The sequence below is a fragment of the Silurus meridionalis genome, chromosome 10, assembly GCF_014805685.1.
Source record: "Silurus meridionalis isolate SWU-2019-XX chromosome 10, ASM1480568v1, whole genome shotgun sequence".
In the NCBI taxonomy this organism is placed as follows: Eukaryota; Metazoa; Chordata; class Actinopteri; order Siluriformes; family Siluridae; genus Silurus; species Silurus meridionalis.
This window is the reverse complement of record NC_060893.1, coordinates 1,937,031-1,959,762: the sequence shown is the minus strand read 5'-3', so window position 1 is coordinate 1,959,762 and position 22,732 is coordinate 1,937,031. Positions and strand designations below refer to the sequence as shown.

At 35.1% G+C, this 22,732-nt stretch overlaps 2 protein-coding genes across 8 annotated transcripts in view; one reads left to right on the top strand and one right to left on the bottom strand.

The window, feature by feature from the left end:
- Positions 1-2,912, top strand: part of parvg (parvin, gamma) — a 35,476-nt gene extending 32,564 nt beyond the window's left edge. For both annotated transcript variants that reach the window (XM_046860232.1, XM_046860230.1), the window contains exons 12-13: positions 1,596-1,668; positions 2,465-2,912. In XM_046860232.1, coding sequence (XP_046716188.1) covers positions 1,596-1,668; positions 2,465-2,538 — 147 coding nt within the window. In that variant the 3' untranslated portion in view covers positions 2,539-2,912. The remainder of the gene's footprint in view (positions 1-1,595; positions 1,669-2,464) is intronic.
- A 4,075-nt stretch (positions 2,913-6,987) lies between these two features.
- shisal1b (shisa like 1b) overlaps positions 6,988-22,732 on the bottom strand; it is a 43,455-nt gene continuing 27,710 nt past the window's right edge. For 3 of the 6 annotated variants that reach the window (XM_046858626.1, XM_046858628.1, XM_046858625.1), the window contains 3 exons: positions 21,501-21,690; positions 19,973-20,186; positions 17,902-18,235 (listed from right to left, as the gene is read on the bottom strand). In XM_046858626.1, the coding sequence (XP_046714582.1) occupies positions 17,902-18,235; positions 19,973-20,186; positions 21,501-21,585 (633 nt within the window). In that variant the 5' untranslated portion in view covers positions 21,586-21,690. Of the gene's footprint in view, positions 9,176-17,901; positions 18,236-19,972; positions 20,187-21,500; positions 21,691-22,732 lie in introns of those variants that run through there. The other 3 variants (XM_046858629.1, XM_046858627.1, XM_046858630.1) reach the window with 2 other exon arrangements.

Sequence of the window (22,732 nt, the reverse complement as noted above, 5' to 3'; positions counted from 1 at the left end):
ACACATCTATAAACACATCTATAAACACATCTATAAACACATCTATAAGCACATCTATAAACACATCTATAAACAGATCTATAAACACATCTATAAACACATCTATAAACAGATCTATAAACACATCTATAAACACATCTATAAACACATCTATAAACACATCTATAAACACATCTATAAACATCTATAAACACATCTATAAACACATCTATAGCACATCTATAAACACATCTATAAACACATCTATAAACACATCTATAAACACATATAAACACATCTATAAACACATCTATAAACACATCTATAAACACATCTATTAGCACATCTATAAACACATCTATAAACAGATCTATAAACACATCTATAAACACATCTATAAACAGATCTATAAACACATCTATAAACACATCTATAAACAGATCTATAAACACATCTATAAACACATCTATAAACACATCTATAAACACATCTATAAACACATCTATAAACACATCTATAAACACATCTATTAGCACATCTATAAACACATCTATAAACACATCTATAAACACATCTATTAGCACATCTATAACACATCTATAAACACATCTATAAACACATCTATAAACACATCTATTAGCACATCTATAAACACATCTATAAACACATCTATAAGCACATCTATAAACACATCTATTAGCACATCTATAAACACATCTATAAACACATCTATAAACACATCTATAAACACATCTATAAACACATCTATAAACACATCTATTAGCACATCTATAAACACATCTATAAACACATCTATAAACAGATCTATAAACACATCTATAAACACATCTATAGCACATCTATAAACACATCTATAAACACATCTATTAGCACATCTATAAACACATCTATAAACACATCTATAAACAGATCTATAAACACATCTATAAACATCTATAAACACATCTATAAACAGATCTATTAGCACATCTATAAACACATATATAAACACATCTATAAACACATCTATAAACACATCTTTAAACACATCTATAAACAGATCTATAAACACATCTATAAACACATCTATAAACACATCTATAAACACATCTATAAACACATATATAAATAACTTGCTAAGTCTTTCTTACTGGTACCCTCAGGGATAATACACCTGAACACTGTAATAAAGTGAATGACTAAAATGTAGTTTTATTTATTTATTTATTTATTTATTTATTTATTTAAAATTATTATTTTATTTCTTAAGCACAATTTAAAACAGGAAGTCGACCAAGAAATTGGGTCATTTTTTATATGGAAGCATGTGTGGATTCTTTACAGTATAAGTTATAAATAAACTAAGGGACTAAGCCTGAACTACACAGTAAATGAAGTGAATCTCAGCAGGTTTTAGCTTTAATATCTTTTAACTGAATTTTAAATGGAATTGTACAGAGCTGTTATTAAGCCACCAGTTTTCTCTGCTTTACATTATATAATGAATGTGATCATAAATAATAAATCTATACACAATCACAACACCAGCCTTTTGTTTGTTTGTTTGTTTGTTTAGTAAAAAATATATGCTGAAATGGTTTTCTTTACTTTTCTAGCTTCATAATGTCACTCTGGCTTTGGATCTCCTTAATGACTTAAAAATACAAGTGGAGAATGTTGACCCAGAAGGTGAGCAGGAGGTTTTATATCCTCTGTAAGAGTATGTATGTTTGTTAGCACTTGTATGTGAAATGTTTGTGATACGTCTTCCCTTTTACTTTACTGAAATGTGATTAATTATTCATGAGTACACAATTTGAGCACAGAATATTTTCTGTCTCTGTACTTTTTAATTCTGGGGAACTTTTTACGTGTAATGTAACACAATTTCTTTCATCACAAGACTTGTAATGAAGTATCTTTCACTTCACTACCTGTCAGAAAATCATGTCCCTCCTCACTAATCTAAAATGAATGCATAAATTGTGTTAAATGGGAAGTCCACAAACTTTTGGCCATTGGTGATTTATATATATTTATATATTTATATATATATATTTCCAGGAACAAAATTACAACAGTGCATTGTAACCTTTTGTAGAGTAAACACTACAGAAGTAGCTATAGTTCTGTAAGTATCCTCGCTGACTAAGGGTTTTAGAATAGCACTTGTTAATGATTCATCTCAATTATCAATTGATCATTCATTAATCCATCATGTGCGGAGGTTGGCATGTACAGAGAAAGAAAGAAAATGAGAAAGAACAGAATAATCGGTTGCTCTTTCACCTTCACAGAAAGACACACAGCATTCAGAAATAAAATGTGTGTCTGTTTCTAGTATATTTATGTCATTAATTTGGTTATAATTGTAAAATGTTTGCTCCACCTTACCTACCTCTCTGTGTACTGCTTGTCTGCTTTTCCAAAAAGAGCATGTGTGCATGATTCACTGCCTTATGTGCCTTGTGTTGTTTTTCTACAGATATTGTGTCCCAAGATTTTCCAGCTACACTGAAAGTGCTCTATGCCTTGTTCAAGAAGCACAAGAACAAATAATCACCTACAAGCGACCTCTTCCACAGGCCTAATTTCAGCTAAAAAAAGACTGGAAAGGTCATACGATAAGCTTTTAATCCCCCTCGAGTGCAATTGTGAAAGCAGTTCAGACTCAGTCGTCAAATTTTAATAAAAGTGAGTGAAACACTGGATCGCTCATCACATCACATCATGTCACATCACACAGATTGGCTGTGAATGGTGACAGCATGATGGAACCCCCCACACACACACACAGACATTACTCTCTCCATTATCTTCTCACCTTCTCTGTATTTGAATGGTCGCCCTTGAGCTTCTCACTCATACTTATAGACAGAATGCATTATAGTGCTGGTCTTCACCTCCAATAAATATACAGTATTACATCAAAAGTGTGTCCTTCATTCAGTCTGGTTTTGTTTTACAAGCACAATGTAGGCCACATTAAACACATTTTAACACGATTTAAAAACTGTTATAAAGCTTGCTTTTAGAATGTTCACAATTACAGCATTTACACAATTACAGCATTTAGGAATGATTTAAGAAGCCATTTTCCACCAGCTGAGCTTCACTGTTATAAATATCCTCTAAACACAGTTTTCAAAAACAGAGTACGAGCAGAAAACAGTCATTACAGTCATGTGTAGTGTTTGACTACCATAAATAAATTATTACACTAATTAACCTCCAGAAATAAACAAAAACATACAATTAGTATCACTGCTAATAATTACTATCAGTAATGTTTACAGAAAAACTGACAATTATACATTATTTACAATTGTATTAGTTAGTAACTGTCATTAATTATTGTTGTAATGTTTGTAGAAAACACGTCTCATTCACATTTTATTTGTAACATACACATTCGCACATGTATAAAATGTAGTGAAACACTTTTAACCACTATCCGACTTGTAAACATGAAAAAGAAAAACAATATAAAGAAAAAAAAAGAGTAAAGTAACGTAAAAATAAAAAAAATAAAATCTAAAAGTATATTAAAATAATAAACTGATTAGAAAGTATGAAAAGGTTAAAAAAAATTAAAATAAAAAAATAAAAATATATATACAGTGAACCCCAGATAATTTGCAGTTCTGAACTTTTGGAACTAACAGCAAGTTAAGGATTTTCTTAAAATTTGCGGGAATCTGCAGCGGGACCAAATGTTCAGGAACATTAGTGATGTTTTCACTCAAAATTCTATAAAAATTTAAAAACACATTATTGTATTAAAGTGTCATGTGTAGATGAATTTACTAAAGTACCATAGGACAAGTTTTTCCACTAGTGCAAGTAATGCAAATAATAGTAAATAATTGTAAATTATAATTGTGCAGTGAAGGAAGTAAGATGAAGAGAGAAACGTCCAGGTGCTATTTGCTGGGTGTTTCCTGGTTTAGAATCCAAATGGCCTGCGGGAAGAAGCTCCTCCTTCTTCTCTCTTTGTTTGCTTTCAATGAGCTGAAGAGCTTCCCTAAACGCAACAGAGAAAAGAGTCCATTGTTGGGATGGCTGAGGTCCTTGTCAATCTTTCTGGCCCTGGTCCTGCACCACATGCTATAGATGTTCTGCAGGTCATGGCGCATGGTACGTTCAGCTGAACGCATCACCCTCTGGAGGGCTCGTCTGTGTTTGTCCTGCATGGTGCTGTTCCCAAACCAGGAAGTGATGCTACCCATCAGAACTCTCTTTAAATGGTGCAGGTGTAGAAAGTCTTTAGCACATGAGAGAGTAGTTTAAAGTCTTTTAGGTGTCTCAGATGGTACCGACGCTGCCGGGCTCCTTCACCAGTGTGTTGATGTGACAGGACCATGACAGGTCCTGTGTGATGTGAACACCAAGGTAGTGGAAACTGTCCACTCTAAGTAAAATTTTAACTCCTGTTGATGTTTAGCTGTTGGTATGACTGCTCCTGCTTCCTGCTGAAGTCCACCATCAACTCCTTAGTCTTGCTGACATTCAGGAGAAGATTGTTCTCCTGGCACCATCTCTCCAGGTTTTTAATCTCCTGTAGGTAGGCCGTCTCGTGGTTGTTGAAGATCAGGCCTACCACAACAGTGTCGTCAGCAAACTTGATGGTTGTGGAGCTGAAAGAATAAAAAAAGAATCTCTATTTATTTTCATTATCAGTCAGCAGTATCTAAACAAGCACTTTTCACTGACAAGTTCATTTCAGCCCAAAATCTCTCACTTGTGCATCTTCCTGAAAATGTTGCCTTGTGTTACAACACAGATTTCTGGCTACATATTTGATGAATGCATAAAATTAGAACTTTTTTTAACAATATTGTTTTATAAATTGATAATTACAAAAACCAGCATTCAGATGTTTTATCAGATATTAATATACAGCATCTAATTTAAATGGACTGATAGATATTTCAGTTCCCTGTATTTTATGCTGTGGTGGATCGCCTCTGCTGCTGCTTTATTTCTTGCTGTTTTCAGGATTTCTGTGAGCATGTGCATTTATTCTATTTCGGTTAGCAGCATCATATTCTAAAAATACATTTCCACACCTATGATTACCTGCAAGCTCGTGACAACGATGCACTCATTCTGCTTTGTGCACTGCACTAATTGTACTCATCATATAAGAAATCATGGACAGAGTCTTAGGCATATGTCAAATGTCAAAACACGTAACCTGGCTGACAAATGCACACATAAAACTATGTGGTTTGAAATAGACTTTCAATTCAATTTTTTAACAATGGAGGTTATGTTTATAAATTGTTTATATCAGACATTCATCCTAATAATGAGTATATAAGTGGCACTGGCAAGGAAAAACTCCCTAAGATGCCATTAAGAAGAAAACTTCAAAGGAACCAGACTCAAAATGGAACCCATCCTTATACTAGTGATCCAAAATGTCAGTTCCTTATATCAATTCCGAGGTTATCAATATTTCACTGATGGCTTGTTTTCAAAATGTACTCATTATTATAGATATGGCATAATGACATACCTACTCATCAAAAGTTCAAGCACAATTAATGGAAAATCTCATTAAAAGACAATAAAAAAATTCCAAGAACTAAAATAAAAAGCTTCTTCTTCTTAGTATTTTTAGTTTTATATTAATATTATTTGTCCAGCACAACAAAGTTCTTTATCAATAAGCAGTTTTACCAAAATAAATAGATAAGAATATAAATTTGAGTCCCTGGAGGTATTATATACGTATGTTATGGTTCAGTGGAGACCAAATCTGATCTGGTTGTGGTAGCTCAGTAGTTAAGCTGTCTGTAAGATGAAAGCTGATTGGAAGGTTGTGAGTTCAAATCCCAGCAAACCAAACTGCAACTGTTGTATTTTTGACCAAACAAAACCTAAATGAGCAAATTAAATGTGTAGACATATGATTCTCATTGTACATCCCAGGTACTGTACAATGAGGCTAAATCTAGATTTGCAGCAACGTCCCATTTCCAGAACATGGCTGCAGACATGACAATCTGTCTTAGTCTTAATGATATCTCACAACCCCAAGAGTCATGGGGGCTCCCAGGGACAGTGGGAGGTTTGAGTTCTGGCAAGATGGATCAAATAATACTGTCAAAATGATCAAAAAAGCAGAGTCACACACAAGAGTGGCTTTGAAATGTTGACCATCTGACTGCTCAATAATGAGGCACACAAACATTCTGACAAGACAAAGATAAATGTCAATATGCCTTCCACAAAACACACATTCATTGGAGCAAATTCTCACTGTCTCTCCTACCATATATCACCTACCCAGTGGGGAGGGCTAATAAGTACTTCCTCTGACATGTGCAGTAAAGTAAATCCTTCTTCATACGGCACATGATGCAGCACAGATTCATGCATTGTAACATTTAGAATAGTGCTATTTAGCTATTTATTTGAGCTTATAAATGCCCATGATTGTCTCTCATGTCTCTGTGATTAACATGGAGACAAAGTGAGACAGTATGTCATGTCCATATGTCCAATGTATGCTTTTGTGTTGTGCTACTCAGCGGCTACTCTAATGTGTGTAAAGTCAAGTCAAGTTTATTTCTATTGCACTTTTCACAACAGACATTGTCTCAAAGCAGCTTTACAGAAATCAACAGTGAAGGTGAATGGTGTGTATTTATCTCTGATGAGCAGCCATGGCGACTGTGGCAAGGAAAAACTCCATTAGATGTTATGAGGAAGAAACCTTGAGAGGAACCTGACTCAAAAGGGGACCCTCATCCTCATTTGGGTTACATCAAGAGTGTGATTATAAATCTTTAAACAATACAGAACACTGGAGAGTGAGAACTAACATGAGAACTGGAGTATAAGATTATAAGAATAATGTTCTTTCTACAGTCTTATACAGTGTGTTAATATGAGAATGCTGGTGAAAATTCCTGATTGTTGTATATGTAATCATAATTGAAGTATGTTGTTATTTTAGGTTACAAAATGAACTGAGTCACAAACACACAGCTGGGAAGATCGATCTTTATTTTTTCCCCATTTCTTACGGTACAAAGTTACAGTACAACTGCAAAGTACAATTGAAATAAAGACTGTACAGTCTATCTAATAGCAAAACACAGGCTCGGACACGTGTGGCTTGTTTGCCTGCATGTTTGTGAGTGGGTGTGTGTGTGGTTACCGTACATCACCATACAACCTGCTTTAAGGTACCAGTAGCTACACTGCAGCTGTGTACAAGTTACTAAGGCAACTGTTGCCAAGACGAGTTGTCTTGAAAAACAAACAAAAAACAAACAAACAAACAAAACAACAACAACAAAAAAAATCTTTCCTCTTTGTTGTAAACTATGGACTGTAATTTATTCATATTTGCCTACTGACTTTTTATTTAAATCTAGTATACAGTACTTCTCTTAACCAGATGTGTGTAGAAATCCAAACAATAAATGAAGTTTGTAGATTGAATTGGCCCAGCAGTGTGTGTGTGTGTGTGTGTGTGTGTGTTATAGACCACACAGAATTACGAATTATCTCCCATCTCCAATTAAATTACCGTCCTGTTGCAGATGTGCTGGAAATTCTCTACCTTTTCGCTGTTATCTGCCATTGTTCATTTCGTGTCCATCTCCCTCCTGCATTTCCAGCCAGCTAATCAATTCAATGAATGTCAAAGTGTAGCATGAGATGATACTGTTCCACTTTTCGAAATCAAGTAATTGGATTCTGGGTATTTTGGTCATATCTGATGCTTATTTACCATTATTATAGGTTGCAGGGTTACAATCATTACCTAATCAGCTACACATTTCTCATGAGACTTGTTATTTGGTTTTTCATAATGCTGCAGTGGATACTGTGTTCACGATCATTATCAGCTCCAGCTCCAGCAACATCAGCGAAAATGTAAATGTTGCCGTTTGCAGGCTTTAAAATCTGCAACCATGCTGCTTTGCTCATTAACGAGATCTATTTTATATGTTTATACAATTAATACATTGTATATTTAGTTCAGGAAAGGCATTTAAAAGTCACTTCTATCCGGCAGTCTAAAGTAGAATAACTGAATATTCACTGATAAAACATGGATTGTAAATGAAAGCTGCTTTTTTGACATATTAAGAAATTTCCTAGTCTTAAATCACAAGAGAAATGTAAAAACCCCAGATTTATAACTAGAAAAGCACTACATGCCTTTAAAAGACCTCTATCAGATACTCTACCATTTAAAGTCAACAAAATTGACACAACTGACATGACTCCAATGTCTATGATCACAAGGTTATGGAAGGATGAGAAAAACCTTTTACCATCCATGGATTTAAAATCTTTCACATTTCAGCTGGTTGCATTATAATTAAATATTCATTTAAAAAGTCTGAATTTTCATAGTGTATTTGAGATATCATTGGGTATATATTTTATATTTTTGTAAAAATTACAAGGGGGCAGAATGCAAATAGTAAAAAACATTACCAGAAATCACTGCAGCATCAATACTGATCTACCAAACAAGAACATAATCTAAAGTACAACATGTACATGTGCAGTGTTTAGGAAGCTGTTTTTGCTGCAACGCTATTCTCTCAGTGGCTCCGAATAAAGCTTTCCTCAAAACATCATCTAAATAAAAGACATAAATAATGTAAAAACAAATAACACACAATTATTAGTCAGGAGAAGATCGTAAAACATTGTGTGAACAATATAAATACTGTTAAATTAAATAGAAAGGTGTTTATGAACACTCCTGCCCTTATGAGGCATAATGTGTTAGTCATTAAGGACGAATTGATGTTTAATATCCTGGACAGGCTTTAAAATAGTTTCTTAGATCCGGCTGAAATTTAGTCTTATATGATCATCGTCATCGTCATCGTCATCGTCATCATCATCATCATCGTCATCGTCATCGTCATCATGATCTCTTTTCCTACACTCCAGCTTTTGATGTAGTTTACATCATTATGTCTAATTGCCTGGTTCTGTGAAAAAACTATTTTGACAGTGTTTCTTTAGTGGGTGATTCTGATAGGAAATCCATATAGAAGTACAGATGATTAGAGATGGTTGTGCTTGAAGAGAGACAGCTGGATAGGGAGGCATGTCTGAACCAGCATTCACAAACCACAGGGTTACTCTCCAAGGACTGAGGCACAAATTTTCACAAAGTTCTTCTCAGATGTTCTCCCATCATCTGCCGTCTCTTTGGGGAAAAAAAAAGAAGACACAATAAAAAAAGATTAAAGGCTGAGCTTGTACTGTGATGTACTGAACATAAAGCAAGCCTGGTGAAAACTAGATACATGTGTACCATTTAATCCCCAATAAACTCCCAGGGCTTCAGACTTGTGCTCTATATCAACAGTCTATATGTGGTCTTGTGGTCTATATCAACAGTCATTATTATTATGTTAAATACGGTTCCTGGAAAATTCATAAAAACTACTCAATATAATACTTGGTAAGATTAAAATATAAGATGGAAGTTAAATGTTTTATATATAACAATAATGTAATTTGTATTAACTGTAGCGAAAAACTTCACCTTGACAAAAAAATGCTACATTAAGAACAACATTTAAATATTTTTTCTTCTCCTAAATTTGATCTGTATTGTGCTTTTAAAACTGGACAGTGACACAAAGCAGCTTTGCAGCGGCATATGGTATACAGTTCCAATATACATTTTAAATAGAATAAAATATCAAAATGAGAAATCCAGAAGTGATGATGGTAAAGAAAAACACAGAAAACTGAAGCAGTATGAGGAAAAAACCTTAAAAGGGAACCAGACTCAAAAGAAACCAATACTCATCTGGGTGACACCACAAAATACAATTATAGATCATTTTCATTCTTGCAGTGTTCTATAAGCTGTAAAAGATACAGTTAGTCAACTTTCATGAGAGCCATTTCTGAATTCATTATGGTTTAAAGTCTATTGTGTTGACGTTATCAACACTTCAATTATGGAGACATGGGTCTTCTTTTTCCTTCTTATTATTTGCACAATGAGTCATTTACAGATTTATTGAGACACTGCTAGCCACCCCTGCTGAAAACAAACAACTTCCTAATGGGAATTGCCTTAATCGATTGTGTTTCTGGTAGTTACTTAACAAAATGAAAACCGTTTAGGGCAATTCCCATTAGAATCTATACACTTTAGCAGGGACTCTAAGAAAGTGTCTATCAACACAGTAGGAAGTCTTTCACATGTCACACATCACAATCAACATAATAAATAGAAATACAATTCTAACACAAACATTTCATCAGCTTTTGATCAGCTCATAGTTGATAGTTTGTTATACTTTTAACTATTAACTGTTTCTGTCCTAGTATTGTAAAAGAATAAAAGGAATATTCCAGAAATATAAAAAACATTAATTTGCTCATATTATAATTTAAAGTTGGTTGGAATTTTAGCCGTATTCTCCCACACAGCATCATACACTGACTGTAGTTTACATTTGTCATTTTGACATACTTTATATATTTGTGCAACAAAGTGATTTCCTGATTAAAATTGTTTTTTTTTTACCATTTGACCTCATTCACACATCTTACTGTGTCTCAGCTGATTCATGTCTGTTTTGTTTCTTTATTCACTTCATTTCACAGTCTCGTGTTCAAATCCCAGAATCTCTGTGCATCTGCTCACTGCATTGTAGACCTTTCTTTTTCAATCAATTATTTTGTAAATATACTTTTTTCTTACCAGCTTTTTGAGAGATGGAACTGAGCCTGATCCTGGTGAATAAAAATTAAAAAGACTTCATATGTATGAGGAGCTTTACCATCTTTACATTAAACGTATCCGTTACTAAGTGTCCAAGAAAGGGAAGGATGTGGAAACACGCTTCTATCTCCTCTACCAATCACTGGCCAATCACAGAATCACTGTAAGTTCACATAAGCAGAAGAGGCCACTTGGCACTTTCCTATGATAAGGTTCAGCTGCTCTGTAACATAATACTACCAGTAGCAGTCAGAAAAGATGTGTTTTAGAGCAGAATTATGATAAATTGAATCCCAGATGGACCGCAGTCAAGCAAGAGAGTGCTTAAGCATAAAATTACTCGCCATTACTGCAGAACGCTGAAGTGCACTCAATCTGCCCTCTAGTCATGTCCCTGAAAACATTAGCATTTTTAAAGTAAATGAGGAGATTATGGTTGTATCGGTTTACGCATTCAGTGGAGACTTGGTTTAACATACAATTAAATACTAATGCCACACAAAATTCCATTACTTGTTGCTGTGGCTGCACCCAAACGTGTACACCTTTAAACATTTTCTCAGAAAGCTAGTTAACATCCTTATGCTTCAGTTTAAGTACCTTAGTTAAAGGTCAACTATATTCAGCTCTATAGCCAAAATAACACACATTACAGAAATAAAAGATACCACCCTACAACTAAATGCCCTGTTCTAATAGGAACAAAAATGCCACAACATGGTAGAATTAAACAATCAAGAGGACAAATAAAAACCAAAATAGATTATTACATTTGTTTGTACAAGGAGAATAACTGGATAATATTTAATTTAGCTACCCAAATACTCTGCTAGAAATCAGATCCATAACTGAAAGAATCGCATCAAATTCTATGTATAATTTGTTTTGTCCTTGTGTATAAACTTCTAAATGCATCAAGAATACATTTTTATGATAATGCAGAAAATATGGGTTTATAGCAAGTAATTTGAGGGAAAAAATCCTGATTAATTAGCAGTCTTAGTCTTAGTTCAGTCTTGTAGAAATTGAAGTAATAACTTTGCAGTTATTCATGTTCTCATATTTGCTATGTTCTATTACTGAGTAACATTTGGTGCAGTTTAATAATCCACAGTGCTCCACTTCATGTCTTGTGAATGCAAACTGTAGAAAGAAGAAGCCATGTTACATTATTTTCTGTCTAACTATTAATATAATGTGCATTTGTGTCAGTATATTTTGAGATTTTTTAAACATGCATTTTATGCAGTATTTATATGTAATAATCAGAAGTGACATAGTAATAATTTTAGTACATAATTATTATTTAATGTGGTTGCACACCTTCACCTTTTTTAACTGACCAACTGAAATAATAATAATAATAATAATAATAATAACAATATTTATCCATATTAATTTATTAAAATACTTTAATATGCCATTTTAATAAACATTTTTACTTTTTTATATTATTCTTGTAGAGCATTAAATCTTTTCCAAGCCAGCCAGAGATCTTTATTAAATGGGTCATGACGTCAAAGTCTTCAGCTATTCCTGATCATCAGTAGATTTCCTCTCATGATCTTTGATTTATGCAGTTTTTCCCAACAGTAGAAAAATAAGCAGTAAATAGTTACTGATATAATTGTGTCCAGAAGGAGAACTCCTACTGCCTCGTCCTGTCTGTTTTCATATATGGGGTATTTTTAGCTAGAATGATGGCACATCCTAAGTTCTGACTGCCCCCTCTCCTACAGCCTGGCCAGATAGAGTTTCCTCAGCTTCATGCTGAATCCCTGTGGGCTCTTAGATGTCTGTAACTTAAGCCAGACCATTTGGCTTTCTGTCCTGTGTTGGGATACAGAAGTTAAACTGCACTGTTCTGTAGAGACACTGTGAAGGCCCAGAGCCAGACTACGCCAATGCCTCACTGCTTTCCTTATTTACAAAGCAACATATGCAAAACCATCAAAGAGTTTCTTTGTACTCTTGTAAACACAAATACTGCATCTTAGCACCAGTGGGACCAATAAATGTATCTATTACCTATATATATATATATATATATATATATATATATATATATATATATATATATATATATATATATATATATATATATATATATATATGCAAAACATAAAATAGCTTGTCGTTAATTATTAATGCAATTTATTATTATTAATATTTGAGAACATCAACAGTTAATATTTTAAAAACCATTTTAAACAAAATGCCTGAATGGTTAAATAATATATAAAATAATACTTTATAATATTTTATAAAACATTAAATATCTAAAAATAATATAGATTTTTAAATAGCTTTTTATTATATTGATTAAATTGCATAATTCGGTTAAATTGGCACAAATTAAATTTATTAAATACAATTAGAATTAGAATTACAATTAGAAAAATTGTATTAAATAGTTTACATTTGTTATACCCCAAGCAATACAGATGTGTATATAAGTGTGTGTATATAAGTGTGTGTATGTGTGTGTGTGTGTGTGTGTGTGTGTGTGTGTGTGTGTGTGTGTGTGTGTGTTTTACATTTAATATTAAATTTTCTAAAGATATGTAATACTTAACTGTCCTATTTATTTCAGCATACTTTAACAAATGTCTACATTCCTTTCATCCTTTATTTATTCACTTCCCTTTTAAAGGAAATTCTTGAAGCTGGACATAAAATGCTAAAGCATCCATAGCATTAGCGACAAACAGGAAGTGGTGTGATTTCTCGCATGTGCAAAACAACGCACAAATCACATTTCCGGTATGATTGTTATTGTGAGTATCCACAGTGAAACTGTGCTAACTCTACTTTCTTTTTTTATACCTCTGGCATTGTTGTGTATATTTTCAAGTTTAATAATACAAAAAAAGGTCGAGGCGGAAACAACAAACTTGCGGCCCACCACTTAATATGTTCCCGAGGGAACTCAGATTTTAAATATGTTCCGCACGTAGCATCCAAGGAAAAATAGCAGCCTTCCTTTTTGACACTTTTCCAGCTTGGTGTGTGTGCGTCTGCTTACATTAATACAAAGATTTATTTATTTATTATTATATACTACAGAGTGCCCAATTAATTATTTTTTTGTTTGTTAGCGGTAGAATATATGAGCTATGAGTTAAACTTGCAGTTCAGTCTTTGGTTCAGAGTTTAAGCAATGCAGTCTAAACAGCTTGCTAGTCACAAATGTTTACAATTAGTGAATTAGCTGAGAAAGCCTCCTCTGTGGGACAGGTGCTTTTGCTTTAGACTCTGTCTATATATCCTGAAAAGCCCAGAGTGAAGCATTCATTTCCCTGCCTATTAGCACTGGTTTAATAATTATCCTATGCTAATATATGCCCTGGCCCTCAGATAATTAGATTAATCATACTTTAGCATTACATTTATTCATTTAATGACATTTTCTACTTTCACTTCTATAAATGTGTTTACAGGGTCAACATGTAATACATTTCCAAGGATCAGAATGTGACTGAGTGATAATGATAATCCAGAGCAGTGTTTCATGTTGTGAGTGATAATATGTAATATATTATTTCACTCAGGCCATAACATGGCTGTAAAAGGAGTCATTTCAGTTTGCACACTTATTCAAAAAAGCTTCTGACCACTGCCCTTGTATTATTTTAAGCCTTTTTAAAAACCTTGGCAGCTTATTTCAAACATTTATTTCTAGAAAGGAACAAAAGTATTAAAAATCCCAAAACAATCTGTAATGTATTCAATGTATTCTAGTAAAATGTATAGTAATAAGCTCACTGGTATTGTGTTTTTTCTTTTTTTAAATATGTTAGTCTTATGATAATTCAATAATTCGATAACATTTTCATTATTTAAGTTATCAACCCTTGCTAAGATTTCTTTGCAATATCTAGTCTTGTAATTAGGTAAATACAACACATGACATATTACACCATCATTATTTATTTAACAAAAATTAAGCCAAAATGGAAAAACCATGTGGACAAAAATATGGACGCCTTTCCTGCTTCCATAGGATTTAAGAGGCCAAGTAGCAGCCATGTGCTGTTAATGAAATGACCTTGATCAGTTGATCAACAGCGAGTGTGACCACCTCTATAAAAGCCCAGGTTTAGCAGTTTAGAGGAAAGACACCAAAGATCTTTAGGGAAGCAATTGTTGCTGCCAATGAATGAATAATGAAGATTATTTACAAGTGGAAAACATTCAAGACCTTCCAGGAGTGGACATTCCAGCAACTAATCTCAAGGCCAGATTGTGCAATATTTAGAGAAATTGCAGGATATCAGTTACAACTGATAAAATGCTTTGATATAATTGATATAACTGATAGACTCCGTTAGCATTTTAAATGGTAAAGTTCATGACAGCACATTTAGAAAAGACTGAATAATTATGGCTTGTTTGGAAAGGTTGCCAGGAGAAAGCTTCTTTTCTTAAAAAGAGAACATGGCAGCACAGCTTAGTCGTGAGTTCATATCCCACCATCACTAAGTTGCCACTGCCAGGTCACAGCAAGGCCGTTAACCGTCAACTGCTAAGTTGTATTACTAATTGTTACTAAAAGTTGCTCTGAATAAGAGCGTCTGCCCAATGCCAGACATGTAAATGTAAGCTTAAGTTTGCAAAATTGCATTTGAACAAACCGTAAGACTTTTATAACAAAGTTCTTCGAACATATAAGAGCAAATTGGAGTTGTTTAGCTATAATGCAAAACAGCACATTTGGCAGAAACCAGACACAGCAGATCAGCAACACACATCAAAACCATGAACTCATCTGTATTTCAAAGTATTCTTAAGTAAAACATGAGGCTGTTTCTTTAACAACCGAATTTGTCTATGACAGAATGACTGAAAAAGAACAAAATCAATGTGTTGCAATGGCCCAGTCAAAGACCTCAACCTGACTGAAATGCTGTGTCAGGACCTTAAGAGAGCTGTGCATAAACAAATGTCCACCTCAAGGAACTGAAGCAACATTGATGTTAGAGACTGATGATGTCATACAGGACTTTATTATTGCAAGTTATTGCTGCTAAAGGTGGTTCTACAGGCTTTTGAATCAAAGGGTGTACTTAGTTTTTCACATATGTTTTTTCTATTTTGGCTTTATTTTTTATAAATATATAATGATGGTGTTGTTAATCTGAGGTTGTATATTTCTAAGACCTGCTAAGGACTAGATGATTATTTTTTGTCTTGAACTTGTTTTGTCCTGAAAATTAAAACCCCAGAATTCAGGGTGGACTTTTTCTTCTGACTGTAACTCACAGTTACTTATCAGACAGAACCTGTAAAAATGATTTGTGCAATGGGACACATGGTAAATGTTTATTGCATAAAAAGGGTATTTACATCCAATGCAGCAACGTTACACATCAACACCACCACTACTGCAACCATTACACATCATCATCAATAACAACAGTCATTACAAACCACCACCACCACCAACAACAACAACCATTACACACTACCAACAACAACAACCATTACACACCACCAACAAAACAACAACCATTACACACAACCACCAATAACAACATTCGTTACACACTTCCACCAACAACAACAACCGTTACACACCACCAACACCAACCATTACACCCCACCACCAACAACCATTTAACTCCTCAACCACCAACAAAACCATTAATACAACACCACCACCAACAATCATTACACACCACCACCAACAATCATTACACACCACCAACACCAACCATTACACCCCACCACCAACAACCATTTAACTCCTCAACCACCAACAAAAACCATTAATACAACACCACCACCAACAATCATTACACACCACCACCAACAACAACAACAACCATAACAACAACACTGGCAACAATAACTATGACACCAACCATTACAACAACTTCAGCACCACCAACAGCATTAACCATTGCAATTAGCCTGTAAGAAGACTGAAAGACTGCGTGTAGTATTTTCATGCAGGCTTCAGCAGCCATTAGTTTTTGCTTCACCCAGACAGCATGTTGATGGAACACAATGCAACTATTAAACAGCAGGATAATCCTCCTGCCCGCTAACATTCCCAGAGGCTGCCTCTTGTTATCCCAATGACACAATACACAGAAACTTGCCATGTAAAGCTATTTCGAGTGCTTTCACATACCATACCCATACCAGGAAAAGAAAGTACACATAGCACTCATATACAGAGACATCACTTTGCTACAATTCCCAAGTACATCATAAGCAAAGAAAATGAAACATCGGGTTATATTTTAGTCAGTGACCTATCTTACAAGTCTTGACCCCTATCAGCAGATGTTTTCTTCATGTTTGGGCCAGTTCTATTAATTTCCCTAATGGTCCCTGAAGAATGGAGTAGATCATCTCCAGTGGCCTCAAGTAGACATCTGAATTCAAAACAATAACTTGGTGTACGGTTTGTGTGTATGAGGAAGAACCAAAAAAAGGAGAGTTGTCTCTGCAAATCCCTGTATAAAAAGGTAAGAGCAACACATGCATGAGAGATGGATGGAGATGGAGAAGAATCATACTCTTATTAAAAGCATTGTTTAACCACTGCAAAACAAATTAGATCCATAAACTGCTCTGGATTAAAGGGATTTGAATGCTGCTTTGAGTAACAGAGAGTAACAGGAGATTTATTTATAAACATATTTCGAGTGGATCAATAGAATTTATATCCTAAATCCTATTTCCATAATGTATGCATATGAACATCTGAACATCTGCTTCCTACCAGTGCTATGATCACACATGAGCATGTGTCTCTCCTCGTGTGTGTATTAGTGCTCATCTCTGTCTGACTGTGGATTTGAGTGTTTTCCCTCAGTCATCTGATAATTTATTATAGTGCTGCAGTAAAGGTTAGGTTGACACAGAAGATGAGAAGGTGTGGGATATGTTGTATAGCACTTTAAGGTGACCTTTCCAGACAGAAAGGCTGCCACTGCAATACATTTGTTATAAATAAATATGTTAAAAGTCCCTGGTAAAAAGTCATTCTATACAGGAGCAATATTGGAAAACATCAAAGAAAAACAGCTTTTGCAATTAACATCAGTGATCCTAAAAAAAGAAACTTTGTATAGATATTATTACATCAGACTCTCATCACAAGTACAATAACAAACACTTCAGAAAAGCCTAAATCTAAACCTGGCCTTAATCTAGCACGCAGTAAAGTTTTGCACTCACCAGGGGATTGATGTGTTGTGTGCAGTGTGTGTCGGACTCTGGGCCTCAGGCTTCAGGCTGTGTCTGGGCTGGGAGTGATAGTGTGGTTGTTGGTAGTGTGATAATCCTGATGGAGCTCCAGGTTGTGGAAGCTGCCCCTGACTCTCCTCCTGCTCAGGCCTTTGCCACTGACTGCGAGCTTGCTTCAGCCAGCGCCCCCCAAGGCCCCACTTCTCCAGGTACACCCTGAACACCTCGTAGTTTAGAGCTGAGTAGTAGAGGAAGTCCAATGCCAGCAGTACCATGACAAAAAAGCCATAGATCCACACTCCAACCAGTGCTGTGTAGTTACTGATATAAAACACAGAGGACACGAGGTAAGAAGTAGGGCACTGTTTTGTAGTTTTAATTCAAGGGCTAAACATTTGTTAAAAATGAGTCACTGCATCAGTAGAAAGAGATTTTTGTTGATTTAAGCTGCATGGAGCAAAACATATAAAGATATTTTTGACTTTGATAAACGGTGTTCTTGCCAAATCCTAGTCAGTGCACCATTTGGAGCTAGCAACACTTGAAGAAGATCGGATTATTTACTGTGAAACGTATCATTTTAGTCCCAGTGAGTGTATGCTTGTGCCTCATGCCAAGTGTTCCTGTGGCAAACCCTGACCAAAAGCAAAGTACTGTAGATGAATGAATGATCAAAAGCTTCACAAATGTAAGTTGGCACAAACTATTTTGCCACTAAAACCACTGCAGTTTAAAACACAATGCTATATTCATAGATGCTTCCTTTCATTGGCAGTGGTATTTAGGCTTTGTCACAGCATCTGCTTATATTGTGTATATAGCTAAAGGGTAGTTTTTTAATTTATGATCAACATTCTGGACATAAATGCATGTACACGGCTTTCAAATACCAGACTGATTGGAACATAGTGATTAAAATCTGGTAGCCCTTTCACAAATTTCTTTTTTTTAAACATTTCTGGATAAATATGTTTCTTCAGTCTCATTCAACACCAGTCTGCTTATTTCTTGTAAATACATCGCACTGCTGGACTGTTATTCACGAGCTTGCTTTGACAAATAGTCTTTACTGCTGAGCTGATTGTGAGTGGCTGTGGTCTTTCTTTTTAACCTAAGGGCACTGATAAATATCACCGCCTATGTCCTGCTGACCGCAAATGTGAATGAAATGGCTTCTCGCCGGGTCTCCTTTCTTCACACAATGCATTTAAAAAGCCTGAGCACACAGTAGGTGAGCACAGTCTGGCATGGCCATTAGTAAAGGAGACGTACTGTGTGGGAGACAAGAACAACTTCTATCCTTGCTAAACTGTCATAATAACTTCATTGGGTGAACGGCGGAGGAGTGAATATGAGGGCAGCATTGTTTTAAAAAATGCAGATATGACTTGGTCTTGACATTGTTCATCTGAAAAAATTAGCAGCTTTATTTCAACAGCGAAGTCTGCGTAGGAAATGTGATGCTGTTCCAAAAACAATTATAAAAACAGACAAAGGTCCAGGTTTATCATATAATCTTGCTGTTCTATTTGTGTGTGCTGCCTGGGTTGGTGCCAAGCTGACAATCCCTCTATCTATGCCTCTTGCAATCTAAATGTCAGTTACTTGCTCCACCATCCATCTGGAGACTTAGCTATCTGCTGTGCACTCAGTGGGAAAAAACACAACAGTGCTGTGTAGACAACAAGCTCGATAGAGACAGCTTAATGTCATAAATGTCTTATCCCATGTTAGCGTTAAATAATAATGTTAATATCATGTTCAGGTAATGCTGGGTAAAAGAAAATAGCAGTGTTTATATAGAGTATATCAGGGTGTCCAGTCCTTCCCAGAAAAGGCCGATTTGGGTGCAGGTTTTCGTTCCAACCAAGCAAGTCCACACCAAATTCTACCTCTTTAAATCTAACGATTCTCATTTTCAGTGACTATCAGGTGTGGTTCCTGTTTTGGTTGGAATGAAAACCTGCAACCACAAAAGAAAAGATTGTACCCTCCTGCTGTAAATAGGAAGAAGCAAACATAATGGATGAAGTTTTTGTTTCACATGAATCGACTTACTTGTGTGAAAACCCATCCAGAGCAGTTGTGAGGTTGACCTGCATGATGGTTTGAAACTCAGTGTCATTGCAGCAGTACTTGAAGGCAGTGTTGTTGTGGTGACAGCAGAACATGTATGTTTTGTTGTCTGACAGACGAGGACAGTGGAATCCAAAATGATACCGTCCCTTGTGATCAGTGTAGGGTTCACACACCCGAAAATGAGCTGAGAGAGCTGTGGGGAAAAACAATCATAAAACTTTATTAACAATATTAGTTATATAACATCAGATGAGATCCTGGACCTGTTTTTTTCATCAGTCCTTTGAGAAGACAGTGTTCAGTGTTGTGCCATGGCATTGAACCTGCAAATACTTTTGGGGATATTATTTAACTCTGTCAATGAGTTGTCTAGCAGCTTTGCTGATCTCCACATCTGGACATGTTTCACATTATGAATTTGAAAACGTCTCCATTTTGTATATGTTGACAAAGCTTTCAAACAAAATACTAAATATCACAAGACGGCATTGAATATCTGTGTCAACTGTGTCAAAACCAAAGGATTAACCCCTTTAATTCTTTAGCCTTGTCAGCTATGAGATCATAACAAGCTACATTAAAAAATGCAGTTGGAAAAAAGTCAACTTTACTGTTAATTTGACAAAAAATTAAAAACAGTAAACAGGTCCATAAATAAACAAAAACAAATATAACCTTCTATAAATCGGCAAATCACCCAGATTTGGAATCAGTACACTGTGCTTCGAAAAACAGGAAGTGAATAAGGTTAGAGTGTATGTTTGTTTCCTTTCAGGCATTCATTTTCATCTTCATTCCAAATTTTCTTCAGTCTTTCTTTTCTTTCATTTAGAAAAATAATTATTAACAAGAATGCCAATGTTTACCAGTGAATGATATTATAAAGCATAAAGAGCAGCGAGACTGATCTCACTCTAATGCCCCAATGAGACACGTACAGCTATAAACTGCAGAATTATTTCATCATTTCATGAGCAAAAATCGGATTTAGTTTAATTTTATACGTTTAGTTTTGTATAATGGCAAGAGACATTATCACAAAGCAGCTTGACAGAAATCTGAGTATATTTTTATACAGTATATTGACAATTTGTTGATTTTTTTTACATAATCATGTTTTTTCTCTAGTGCAAATCTTTTATGTTGATTGATGCATTACCAAGATTATAAATATGTTATTGAACTGAAAAGAAAGTTTAGATCTGCACAACTTCAGCTTTATATGTGCATAATTTATTTTTTTTAATTTCCAAATTGTCCAAATTGTTGCTGTATTTTTGTGCAAAAAAGATTTATTTTAGATATATTTTTAAATCCGGCTTTTAAAATGTATATAATTTCTCCCACTTTTCGAATACATTTCTGTTTAAATAGAGTCTGTAGAATTTCTTGTACACACTCATTTCTGTTCACTCTCTTGTAGGCGTTCAGTCGCTGTGGAGTGTAAAACCAGTCTTTACTGTATACAGCAATTTCATATGTTCTGACCCTCATCTATTAGTCTTACCTGCGGAGAAAAACAAGAGCAAGATGATGGCCAAAAGGTTGAAGGACCCACATCTAGTGACACTCATCTTTTTGTCCTCCCCCATGAGAGGATGGCCGGAGGAGGATGGACAGCTTCAGTTGAGCTCAGACATTATGTGTTGTGTCCAGATGATGTTGTCATGGCTGCAGCAATCTGACAGGCCACCTGTCTGTACAGAAGATCCAGCTGGTCAGAACAGATCTAATGACTGTAGCAGTTGTTCACTGAAGGATAATAAGTCCTGTTTAATTTTTCCTACAGACTCAACATTCAAGGTTTTGTTATGTCTAATGTGTAGCAGAAGTAATGTGTGCATCTCAGCAGCTCAACACAGCAGGATATAAACAGTATAGAAATAAACGCAGTGTGGAAAACAGGCTGAACAACATGGTGAATGAATATGCATGCAATTAGTATATTTACATGTGTGTGTGTGTGTGTGTGTGTGTGTGTGTGTGTGTGTGTGTGTGTGTGTGTGTGTGTGTGTGTGTGTGTGTGTGTGTGTGTGTGTGTGTGTGCGTTTAGTTGAATAAATACTCACATCTTTGAGATCAGTGTCTTTTATTCCCTCATTAAGATTCCCTTAACAACTGAAAAATGAACTACAGCTAACCTCTCACACACAGGCGTGTGTTTAGTAAAGGGCATCTGTACTGAGTGTATGCTCATTTACACATTCGAGGAGAAACAGTACTGTAATTCAAAGTGTCTACCTCACTTCTTTGCTCTGCTATTAAGTCTGGTGAATTCAGGCCAGAGGTCACCAAGCCTACTATTATGAGCATTCTGAGTTCAGAAGGACCAAGAGAACCCCAGATTCATCTGCATTAAATGCACTTTTTATAGTGTTAAAGCTGAAAAACATGTAAAATGCACGCTGCTACTGATACGCAGCCTCTGGATCTTTAAATCACATTGCTACCTGTGCAGTATATCGTATATCTTTCCTCATTGAGAACCTGAAGGTCAAGTTTATTCAACACGTTCCGAGTTAGTCATGTGTCTAAGAGCTGTATATCAGCATAAATGCTCTGAGCTCTGACTAATAAAGGGTAAAGTAATTAATGTTATAAACATCCTGCTTTATCTTTCCTGTAAAGCTCTTCTCTACCTCTACTGTATGCAGTTTGAGTCTAAATAATACATCCTCATTTGGCATATTGCTATTGGGTACAAATTCACACTGTCTGGAGCGTTCATGAATTTCCCAT